The 13070-nt window shown below is 39.6% G+C and overlaps 1 protein-coding gene across 1 annotated transcript in view; it reads right to left on the reverse strand.

Moving 5' to 3' along the window:
• LOC131470828 (neurexophilin-1) overlaps positions 1-10985 on the reverse strand; it is an 11526-nt gene extending 541 nt beyond the window's left edge. Inside the window, exons 1-2 of the mRNA XM_058646839.1 lie at positions 10632-10985; positions 1-1886 (exon numbers count right to left, since the gene is read on the reverse strand). The exon at positions 1-1886 is cut by the window's left edge and continues 541 nt beyond it. Of these exons, the coding sequence (XP_058502822.1) occupies positions 1095-1886; positions 10632-10727 (888 nt within the window). The 5' untranslated portion in view covers positions 10728-10985 and the 3' untranslated portion in view covers positions 1-1094. The remainder of the gene's footprint in view (positions 1887-10631) is intronic.
• Between the last annotated feature and the right edge of the window lie 2085 nt (positions 10986-13070).

A 13070-nucleotide genomic window follows, 5' to 3' on the forward strand; every position in this document is an offset into this window, starting at 1 on the left:
CACTTTGCTTGATTTGCATTTTTTCTTCTTTTATCTTGGTCACATGACGTCGCTCTTCTTTACAGTCTGTGCATATTGAAGCGTTTTACGTGATATTTATTAGTGTTTACATCAGTTCACATCAGACATGACTTTTTCTTTTCTTTTTTCCTTTTTTTTTTCCTGGTGTCCAATCCAGGGGATTAGGACCAGTGTTGGACCAATTCCAGATTGGCTTGTCCCTAAAATTTGCTCCTGCTAAACTATCATATGAGCTTTTGTCAAAATGTCTAAAATGGAAACACAGGAGTGAGAGAAAAGCCGAATTAGAGCAGTTTCATTCATCTTTTGCATCTTTTGCATCTTCTGTCACTGTTATTGCACCGTTTCCTCGCGTCGCCTTCAAACTGCAATCACACGACACAGAATTTAAACCTTAAACCTCTTTTTTTTGCCCCTCCTGTAAAACGTGATGAAGATTATTCATGACAGCTGCAATAACATGAAAGTATAGATGGACAGACTGAGTTCATGCACGGACGTGGACGAGGGTTCGACGACGACGACGACAGAAAACAACACCACTCAAAAAATATGTTAGCGTTTTCCCTCTAATGCAAACTGACTGTTCTTCTTCTTCTTTGCGTTGACATTTACGCGTTGGCGGTGATCACCAGAGACGGGAAGCATGATGGAGACGGGAACACGGGAACACGGGAACACACGACTCGACATAAACGGTGGAAATAGCGGCGAGGAAAACGTAAACAAAATTGTTTTCTGGCCTTTGTGTGTGTGTGGAATCCACGATATTTACATAAATACAATCAGCGTATTTTCATGGTTGGCTTGAGAATTTTCCCCTTTTTCCGTGTAAGCAGCTATGCATATAGTATGAGTGTTTTGCGAGGCGATAACCGCCTCCCTAAATGCTCTCACAATGACCCGAGGGCAGAGCTGCTCATCGGAGCAATGTCAGGATGTGTTAGCTGTAATAAAACCTGTCAACTTCTCAGGTTTTGAAGAGTCTCGACTTCGTTTTCCTTTCAGATATTCTGACATTGCTCAGGAACCGACAGCCTGTCTTTCTGTCTCTGTGTTTGGAGGCGCTACGATCACCCGGTGGGCAGGTAGGGGGTGTCGCTGTGGTAGTTGTAGTCTGGACACACCTTCTGCACCAGCTTGTAGTCGGTGCTGTAGAAGGTGATGAAGATGCAGATGACCTTGAAGGGTTTGGAGCAGAGCCAGGACACGTGGCTCTGCGTCTGCTCCTGCGGGCAACTCTGCGACGGGTCGTGGGCGCACAGCGAGTTCCTGGTGCCTTTCTCCACCTTCTCGTACTCCACCCTGCAGTTGAAGAGCTTGGTATCCTTGGTCTCCAGCGCCGTCTGCTGCTGCTGCTGCTGCTGCCGGTACTGATGGTGCTGCTGGTGAACCTGGAACTCCACAGCCTTTGTCGGAGGAACAAGTCCCACAGAAACGTTGCCCTGACCCGTTGAGTTGTGGCGGAAGTAGACGCTGAACGTGCCGTTGCCGTGATCCACGATTTTACCGGTGATGAGCAGGTTGAGCTTCACCGTCTTGATGTTGGAGTGAAAGTCGCCCCAGCCGAACATCTTCTTGAACTTGCCGGTCTTGACGATCGGCCTCCGCTTGGTCCTGGATCGAGGGTCGCGGTGGTTGGAGGCGGTGTGAAGCCAGTTCCACTGCTCCTGTTTGGAGAAGGCGTCTGCGTCTTCGTAGCTCAGATCCAGCGAGGTGAAGTTGTCTTTGTCGCCGAGCGACTGTGAGAGCAGGCGGCTGATGGAGAACGCCTTGCTGCTTTCGGTCCAGTACGTCTTCACTTTGGGTTTTGAGCTCTCTCTTAAGTCCGAACTTCCTGAACTTGGAGAAACAGCACAGGTGACCTGGAAGAACAAACAAGAAGAATATTAGAAACCGGTTGGACATAAATGATCTTAAAGTCTTTATTTCTGTTATGGAAAGAAAACGTGGACCAGGACTACACAAGTCCTCATGGACATGATCTGGAAGCTCATTAACGTCCATGTGAGGACTTGTCCTGAAGGTTGGGACCATGTCCGATCCACACAATCCACCTCCTGCTTTTGTTAGATATGAGCGCCAAACATTTTCCCTTCAACATAATCTGTTTGTTTTTGTTTTTTTGTTCAATGTCAGCGGTCGGACGTTTGCTCGGTTGTTGACAAGGAGAAACGAGAACAAATACAGGTGATTTATTTGTCCACACAAGTGTCCTTTAACACCTTAATGTTAAAGTCTTACTGTGTGTGTGTGTGTGCGAGAAACGTCTCAATCAAGATTAAAGATCTTCCTGCCACTCGTCCAGATGAATGAAGCACTTCTGCTATTACCTGCTGAACGTTGGATCCCTGAGTGGATGATTTATGATTCACTCGTCCAACAATCACACAGGTGACAGAGAGACAGACAGACAGACAGAGAGAGAGAGACAGACAGAGAGGGAGAGAGAGAGAGAGACAGACAGACACAGTACCATGACAGCAGATCTATCTGGTCAGAGCTTCGCGCTGCGATCAATACTCAGTAAAATCAGGTCTTCTCTCATTCACAGAGTTCACTGAGTGACACTGAGCAGCGCAGCGACTGCAGTGTTGTGATCTTCTTCGTGTTGTGCTCTCGCTCGTCTTCCTTCAGTGAAGGACTTTGAAAACGTGGCCTCCGGCTGTTTTTGAAGAAGCCTCGATGATGAATGACCCGACGCCAGTAAACCATTAGTGCCGTTGACTCTTAGAGCGGCTGGATTTTTCCTGCCTCGCCGAAAACACAGGAAAATAACAGACCTGTGACAGCTCGTCCATAGGGGGCGCTAGTGTGTTGCCACGTGAAAAAGACTCACAGGCAGAGGAAAATTCTGATTTCTGACTTTTGATCTCAGAATTCTAAGAAAAAAAGTCAGAATTTTGAGATTAAAGTCAGAATTTTGAGATTAAAGTCAGAATTTTGAGATTCTGCGAAAGGTTAACAAGAGATTTTGATCAATTATTTTGTAGTTAGTTTGTAGTTAAAGTCAGAATGTAGAGAAAAAAGTCGTATGACAGTAACTCGAGCCTTCGAGTTGTTATTATTAAATAATAATAACAGACCTGTTGCAGCTCGTCCATAGGGGGCGCTAGCACGTGAAAAAGACTCACAGTCAGAAGAAAAGTCAGAAATGTGTTTGAAGTTTTATGATCTAAATTGAGTCAGACAGTTTTTCATGTTTCTGTATAAAACCTTCTACAAATGTCATCATATTCGATCGTAAATGAAGAGTCTGAAGGTTTTGAGTTTAGATTAGATTAAACTATTAAATGTGCAAGTAGAAAATAAATGAATTTAGTATAATCATCTTCTTGAATTAGTAATATAATGTAATATATAATGTAGAAAGAAATGTTTTAATTGACGTAAACAAACAGGTGATGCACATTTAGGCAGTTCTGGCACGTCCTAGTGGTGAAACATGGTCACAGCACATTTTGAAGATGGAGAATTCCGTCCTGCTGTGATTGTGTCTGTCCACTGTGCGATGTTCGGAGACAAATGTGTGTGGTGAACACATGAACTTCCTGTGCAGTGACGCAGTGAAACAGTATTAATGAACAGCCTCTGTCTTCTAAGGCTGCAAAACAAACGTGTGTCATGTTGCTTCTCCGCCGACGTCCTGTGAAAAGATGAAGTGGACGGAGACGGAGACGACTTGAGACGTCCCGCTCAGATTTATAGACTCCATTACAGTCAAAGGAAAAGCTCCCGAGGACGTGAACCTTCACTGAAATGCTTTTCTTATAGACTCAGAGAGTGAATGAGTGAAAACGCTTTTTAAAAACACTGTATCTTTGTATCGTCTTTCCGTTTGTTCTCTTTATTTCTGTTCATTTCTGAAGTGATGATGGGATGAATTCTGATATTTTTAGGGTTTGGCTGCGTTCACACTCAACATGACACAAGTTTTTTTTTATGTCATACGATTATAGAGAATGTCAGAAGATGCAATTCCAAAATTTTGAATTCCAAAATCTATTTATAATCCCTAATCCCTCTGATTGGTTAGAGAGTGTCGTCACTGAAGAGTCATGAGCGCGACGTCAAAGGCAACAATGTCCAACTGTAGATCAAAGTGAAAAACACTAACGTTCATCTCCAACATACATTAAATATGTTATATAAAATGAATCAGAACATAAGTAGATGAAGATGTGACGTGTGAACACATGAACACATGTAAGTTATGTATTATTCCTGCGGCACTGATCATGGAGTTACTTTAAGAGATGAATATTTTCAGGTATTTTTTCTTGATATAAAAAGTTTGACGAACATTAAAGGTTTAAAGGTTTAAGGAGATTTTTAAAAATAACATTAATCTGTTTTTGTAATGATTTTGTCAGCATTACATTTCTACCGTCTCTACTTTGACGACGACGTCTCACGGGAACATTTTATTTCTCACCAGATTATCAGAACGACTCAGCACATAAATCTTTGGTCACATTTAAAATCCTTTACTTCTGTTTGTGTTCACAATCCAAACTGTGACATGTAATTAGCTTCTCATCTAAAGCACCTGACGCAGGGATTCACATTCACTGAAGAAGACACTTCACGGATTAGAGCACAACCTGTAATCCAGCCGGCGGAGATTAGAGACAGATCAGAGGAAACACTGAGACGTCAGGTTTTCTCTGTTGCTATCAAAGACCAACAAGAGGAAAGAGGAGCAGAGGACGAGGGAGAAGATGGCGGCGTAAAGGTCAACAGTCACACTCTGATAACGCCGGGATTAACACATATTGGCTTTTATTAAATATCAAACAACGGCACAAACACGCGGCGTCTGCAGACAAAGGTGAAACGAATTATCTGCTTAATTGGCTTTGTTTAATTTATTCATAAATTTCATGGATTTTATTTGATTCCAGTCGTTCGTACAAAAACATGACTTCATCTTTTTAATGTGTTTATTTATTTCACTTTCAGTTTTATTTTTTACATAAAAAAATTTGCTCCGACATTGTGAAAATATCTGATTATAAATTCATTTAATCAACAATGACATTTTTCAGCTCTTTCATGTTGAACTAAAAACGCGTGAAAATTGTCTGTAACCAGCGATTTTAACGTAAACTCTGATTTTAAGTTGCTTCAAATTCTAACTGCGCAAATTCAGGGGAAAACAATAATAACTTCAGTTTTATGAAAGATATGAATTACGTTCAGTCAAACTGAGAAAACTTCTTAAAGTGAGAATTCTTGTTTTTCAGAAAGCAAGGACATTTAGTTTTTCCTTTCATCACAACCTGTCTAGGCAGATGCTGCATGTGTGAGTTTGTATCACACTGAGACCTTATTGTCACATTTAATTCATTTATTAACAATAACAGTCAGTCGTAAACTAAGTGTAAAAAGAAGAGAAGTCATAGAGAGTCACGAAGCAATCACTAAATCTGACCTCTGACCTCCAACAACATGATCACACATGGGAGGAAACAGCTTTGTAGTAACAAACGTGACCTTCAGGAAATGTTTAAATCCAGGGTTTTTCACCACGGAATAAGGTCACATGTCTAACACTAACAAACACATATGTATATATATATATATATATATATATATATATATATATATACATATATATATATATATATATATATAAAAACATATATATATATATATATATATATGTATGTAGACAGGCTGTTTGGACAAACCTTAAATAGTATCTACTCTGTGGTGAGACTGCGATAAGGAGCAGACGTCCGTTCTTTGGAAGAGGAAGATAAATAAACTTTTTTATTTTATTTCAAGCAATTCATGCTGCTGCTTATATAAGTAATATATACGTCTGTCCTCTGATCTCTGTCCTCTGCTCTCTGTCCTCTGATCTCTGTCCTCTGCTCTCTGTCCTCTGATCTCTGTCCTCTGATCTCTGATCTCTGATCTCTGATCTCTGATCTCTGTTCTCTGTTCCCTGATCTCTGTCCTCTGATCTCTGTCCTCTGTTCTCTGTCCTCTGTCCTCTGTTCTCTGTTCTCTGTCCTCTGTCCTCTGTTCTCTGTCTCCCATTTTCCTTTCACCACAACCCGTCTTGGCAGATGCTGAGTCTGGTTCTATCAGGTTCTGACTCCCTAAATCTTCTCATGAAATGACTTCCTGTCGATGATAAAAGACCTGAATTCATTGTAATCACAAAGTTTGACACAAAATCACGAGCTCAAACCTTTGCGCGATGCTACACTTTTGTTATTGTGTTGTTACCTGTGTGAGCATTACAGTCTGAACGTGGCTGTAGATTTAGTTTTAGCAAAATTTCCTTACATTTTGCTGGGCTGATTCTAGATTGAACATTTCTTTCTTAAATTTTGTGTCGTTTTTGTAAATAAATCAGTTATTTCCTCGTTTTAAGGAACATTTAAGTCTGAAAGTGGCTGTAGATTTACAAACTAGTTTTAAGAATTCTAGACAAGCAACATTTGCTCAAAAGCATTGGCAGATTATTTTTCTTAAAACAAGAAAATTGAAATCAATTTATTTTAGAGGCTGTTTTTGCAGTACAACTGGTTACACATACAATAAATTCAAAATTATACATTTTTCCGTTTTTATCAAGTAAAGGAAGACTTTTTTATAAAAAGTAAAACAAATTTTTTTCTTTCTCAAATTTTGTCCAGTTTTGATGAGTTTTTCCCTCATTTTAAAAATCTACAGCCAAGAAACATTTAAATACGGTTATGAATATTTGACTCATTTTTAGGAGCAGTTTTTGCAGTGTGTGTGGGGGGGGAATTGAACCGACAACGCTTTTGATTACAAGCCCAGTTTCCTCTCCACTTGAGCGAGTTGTGAGCGTCTGGACTAACGTGTGATGTGTCTGCGCGCGATTGTCGTCACGGTCGTTTACGGTGAATTTATCTGCTCTCGCCTTGTGAGGTTTCCCCGTCGCTAAGCTGATGGATCAGCTAAGAGCATCTGACACCCACCACTAAGTGTTCAGGTCTAAGTTCTTCTCAGTGAAATCAAAGTGTTACCTGGGGGGGGGGGCCCGGTCAGAGATGATGACAAATCAAAAAAGTGTGTCAAGACATCACAGGAAGCTGAGAGTCTTTGAGAGGCCAGGGCACAATTATGAAGCGTGACTTCTGAGGGAGGATAAACACCGAGCGTGGACAGACTGTGGGATATTAGAGCGAGTGAGAGGGGCAGTTTGAAGAAGACGATGAGGAAGAGGACGAAGAAGAAGATAGAGGAAGAGGAGGAGAAGGAGAAAAAAAACTTGGCCACCAGTTTTCCAACTTACCCAGAGGAGAAAATGCATAATCATATTATTTCACACACGACTTGGTTCAAAGGCGGCCAAAATAAGTTTGCGAGGTTCCCATGGGTCTGTCAATCTGTCGGAGGAGCTGCAGGCGAACGCTGAGGATGCAAACAATTATCATCATCCCATTAAAGCATAGCCGAGCAATTTGGCAGCGAGTCTGACAAAAAAACAACAACAAAAAAAACAAAAAAAAATCCCAGCATTCATTTATTCACTCTGAGATCTTCTCACGTCACGTTCACGTGAGATTTAAACGCGTGAATCATCGTCGTCGTGTTCGTGCAGAACAGGAAGAAGAAGAAGATTCTTCAAGTAAAAGAATAAAAAAGAGCCGCGGTGCTGGCGCTGGGGCGGAGGAGGGGAAATGATTAGTGTGCTTAGTCAGCTGTGAAATTGAGTTTATGGTTTTTCAAGACATTGAATTCAATTCGATAATGGGTATTAAGTTGTAGAGAATAATTAATAGTAATTGACTTCTTTCCATCACTATGCAAATTAAACACAGATAACACCACGGGAGCTTTTTAAGGGCAGCGAAGTTTGTAGGGGATTAAGTTTATTGGGATTTTTTTTCTTTCCTCATACACACGCACACACACACACACACACACACACACACACACACACACACACACACACACAGAGAGGGAGTGTGTGTGTTGTGCTTTGATTGCTTTGTTGACAGATTTATCTGTGGGTTGAGGGGTTACTGTCTCTGCCAGGATTAAAAGGAATTGGTTTGTCACAAACTGTCAAGGCGTCGAGTTAGGAACATATTCTGCTGTGTTCTGTCATAATGGGCTCGGGCTGCTCTCATACACTGGCTGTGTGTGTCTGTGTGTGTCTGTGTGTGTCTCTGAGACGCATCTGTAAACATGAAAGGAGGAGGAGGAACGGTTGCAGGAATATTTGTGTGTAAAAGCTTGTGTTCACGCCGCTGTTTGTTAGATATTAATGAGTCACACATTAATATATATATATATATGTATATATATACATATACATATATGCGTGTATATATATATCTATATATGTATACACACATACAGTATATACTGTATATATATATGTATTAATGTGCGACTCATTAATATCTAACAAACAGTGGCGTGAACACAAACTTTTACAAAAATATCTATAAATATATGTGTATATATACATATTTTTAATATATCAGATATTAAAACTAACCATAAAACAAAGGACAAAAAGAACGACAGTGCTCGAGCTTGTGTTGTGCCATGTGCCGTAAAGTAGAAGAATTGTAGTTCTGTAGTTTGCAGCGTTGACCCAAAGAACCCCAGAGTTTCCATGATTGTTGCAGTTTTCTAGGAGCAACAGTGTCTTGTTGTTTAAAACTAATTATTACTCTTTGGCTTTTGTTTCTTTCATATTTTGAGATTTTCTTTTAATTATTTTTAGAGGTTGTTTGTGATTATTTGTATTGTCTTTGAACTTGAAGGTTGCAGGTTCAATTCCCAGCTCTGCTAGTCTACATGTCGAGGTGTCCTTGGGGAAACCACTTAACCCCAAGTTGCTCCAGATGGATGAGTGATCTTAGTCATCGAGACTAGAAACGTCTTAAATAAACACAAACCATTTAACATTTAACTTTAGAGCTGGATTGGATTAGATTAGATTAGATTAGATTGGAAGTTGTTTAAGATGGAATCCAAATACAGCTGTTCTTTAGTGGCAGCCATGTTGGACGTCGCTTCTCTGTCGTCATTGTGTTAGTCCCGCCTCCAGTGGCCTGAGGTTTGGGATTCTGAACTTTTCTGCAGAGCGAATAATATTTATCTGTAAATTCAAGGGACGTGTTTCTCTCTGATGATCACATCAATGTCCAACTTTAAACTGACCACAGACGCAACAAACTTTATCACTGATTTTTGTGTCCGCTGACGTTAAAATTGCGTCCGTTAAACCCTCACACGACAGGATAATTTGGACTGATAATCTGTTCAAATCAGACTAAAATCAGAGGACACACGATTGTCAGAAGGACCATATTTAACAGACACTGCACGAGTAATGTCATAAAATAAAAACCAATCTCTGTTGATGTGATTATAAGTGATCAAACCTCGAAAGCCTCAGTGCTGATCTCAAAAACATCTCGACCAGAGGAGATTTATAAGATTTATAATATATTCTTTATAATTATAAAGTAATATTAATTTAACAAGATAAAGACAAATCTCAACATGAACAATTTTCTCAAGGACAGGGAAGCAAAAGAAAGCTTTTACCGAGGTTAGATAACACTTTCTTCCACATTATCGGAGGATATTTAATCTATATAATGCATATAAATTCTATTTATTTTTTGATTATTTTGTCAGTGTTGTTTCATATGGCTTAAAATATGAAAATGGTTCGCAATATTTAAAAAAAATAAAAGCTTTCTGTACCTATGACGTATGTTATCCACTGTGTAGAAGAAATCGTTACATTCGGCACCTTGAGTATATGTACCTATTTTCTAGAACATGAAATCACATGTTCTATGGTATCCTACTTTCATTCTGAGGTTCTGGCATCACATTTATTTTTTTAAATATTCATCATCTTTCTCACACATTTCTCCTCTCTATATCATACACGCAATTTATCTGGTAATCCACCAGGTGGTAGTGTTCTATTTTATATAGTATAGTAAGACAAACTGAATTAGAATGTGTTATTAGTGATAATGAATTTGACCTCTGCATTTATTTACCCATACACACCATACACACCACTCGTGAACACACAACGCCCAACCTTAGGATTTGAACTGGCAACCCTCCGGTCACAGTTTATACAGATTGCACATTTTTGGACTTAAGGTGCTGAGAGCGTAGTTTTTTTTTTTCTTTTTTAAAAAGTTACATTTCACAAAAAAAAGATAATGAAGAAAAGTAAATCAGTGCTTTACCTTAAAATCAATTAATAAATGGAAAATAATTATAATTGTTTGGAAAAACATTTAAAGGTTGATTATGCAATTTGTTTAATTTTTTAGTAATCATTAGGTTTGATGTTGCTTAAAAATATGAATCCACTGAATTAACTTTTTCATAAATGTGGTGTTTAATTTGGAGTTATTTTCAGGAGGATTAAATGACCACAGGTCTTAAAACTACAACTATCATCTGCTCCTGTTTACGCCCCGTGAGGTTCTTTGCGTCGCCTGCACTCCTCGAAGCGTCTCCATGTGTCTCCATGTGGACGTTCCCTCATGTTCCTGCAAACATTCATCACTGGACTCGTCGCCGAGATATTTAAAAAAACAAAGAACACAAAGGGTCCAGACGGAACTCACCAGAGAGATGATTGACAGCAGCAGCAGGAGGACGAGGAGGGTGGCGTCACATACACATGTGCTCCTCATGCCTCTGTGTCCACAGTGTCTCCTCATGTCCAACTGTCCCCGATCGTCTCAGCTGCCAAAAAAAAGGGCCAAAGAAACAAAAAAAAAATCTCCTCCCAACTGAGCCCCGGTGTCAGGTGAAGAAGTTGAGGAGTGATGGAGGGCAAGGGAGGGAGGGAGGAAGTCCTGGGGCGAGAGAGAGAGAGAGAGAGAGAGAGAGAGAGAGAGGAGATGGATGTTCTCGGCTCATTCAGGAGGTCAGATGTGTGTGATGGTAGAAACGCTCTGGTGAGAGTCGAGGTGTTTGTGGATGTGAGCGTCACTGGTGAGGGATGGTTTATATGGTTCACTCTGAGCAGAGAGAGGGGGGAGGGAGGGAGAGAGTGAGAAAGGAGAGAGAGAGAGCGACAGGGAGTGAGAGAGAGAGAGAGAGGGAGAGAGGGAGGGAGAGGGAGAGAGAGGAGAGAGAGAGTGAGAGAGGAGAGAGAGAGAGAGAGAGAGAGAGAGGGAGGGAGAGGGAGAGAGAGAGGGAGGCAGGAGGAGAGAAAAGAGAAGCGACTTCTTTAAAAAGGCAACTTTTCTTTAAAAAGCATCGTCAGATGCTGACATCTAGTGGCCGTGAGTTGCAGTGACATCTCTGCTTCATTCAGTAATTTCATTGAATTTAATGTAAAATGAAAGATTTAATGTGAAATCAAATGTGAAAAATAACTTTTTTTTAATCATCATATTCACACAGTGAAGCTTTGCATGACAGCGACTGCTCAGGATTTCTATAAAACACTATAAAACTCTGTGAAGTCACTTCAAATAATATTTTTACTTCTTACTTTACTCTGAAAGTATTTTTCACTTCTTACTTTACTCTCTCTTTACTCTTTCATACTTTCATACTTTTTTGACTGATTTTGGACGACATGCTATACTATGACTTTTTTGACTGATTTTGGACGACATACTATACTATGAGGGCCACACGGTGGTGTAGTGGTTAGCACTCTTGCCTTGCAGCGAGAAGACCCGGGTTCGAGCCCCGGTTGGAACAAGGGCCTTTCTGCATGGAGTTTGCATGTTCTCCCTGTGTGTGCGTGGGTTCTCTCCGGGTTCTCCGGCTTCCTCCCACAGTGTGGGGATAGGTAAATTGGACACTCCAAATTGACCATAGGAGTGAGTGTGAGAGTGAATGGTTGTTTGTCTCTATCTGTGTGTGGCCCTGCGATGGAGGATTAAGCGGTAGATGATGACTGACTATAGTATGACTATAGTATGACTTTTTGACAGATTTTGGACGACATACTATACTATGACTTTTTTGACAGATTTTGGACGACATACTATATATAGTATGACTTTTTTGACTGATTTTGGACGACACACTATACTATGACTTTTTTGACTGATTTTGGACGACATACTATACTATGACTTTTTTGACAGATTTTTGTCGACATACTAAACTATGACTTTTTTGATTGATTTTAGACGACATACTATACTATGACTTTTTTGACTGACTTTGGACGACATACTATACTATGACATTTTTGTCAAATTTTGGACGACACACTATACTATGACACTTTTGACTGATTTTGGACGACATACTACTATGACTTTTTTGACAGATTTTGGACGACATGCTATACTATGACTTTTTGACTGATTTTGGACGACATACTATACTATGACGTTTATATCACAATTTGGACAACATACTATACTATGACTTTTTTTTACACATTTTGGATGACATACTATACTATGACTTTTTTGTCACATTTTGGACGACATACTATACTATGACTTTTTTGTCACATTTTGGACGACATACTATACTATGACTTTTTTGACTGACTTTGGACGACATACTATACTTTGACTTTTTTGATTGATTTTGGGCGACATACTATACTATGACTTTTTTGACTGATTTTGGACGACATACTATACTATGTCTTTTTTGACTGATTTTGGACGACATACTATACTATGACTTTTTTGACTGATTTTGGACGACATACTATACTATGACTTTTTTTACACATTTTGGACGACATACCATACTATGACTTTTTTGACTGATTTTGGACGACATACTATACTATGACATTTTCGACTGATTTTGGACAACATACTATACTATGACTTTTTTTACACATTTTGGACGACATACTATACTATGACTTTTTAGACTGATTTTGGACGACATGCTATACTATGACTTTTTTGACTGATTTTGGACGACATACTATACTATGACTTTTTTGTCACATTTTGGACGACATACTATACTATGACTTTTTTGACCGATTTTGGACGACACGCTATACTATGACTTTTTTGACTGATTTTGGACGACATACTATACTATGACTTTTTTGTCACATTTTG

Source organism: Solea solea, chromosome 13, assembly GCF_958295425.1.
Source record: "Solea solea chromosome 13, fSolSol10.1, whole genome shotgun sequence".
Classification (NCBI taxonomy): Eukaryota; Metazoa; Chordata; class Actinopteri; order Pleuronectiformes; family Soleidae; genus Solea; species Solea solea.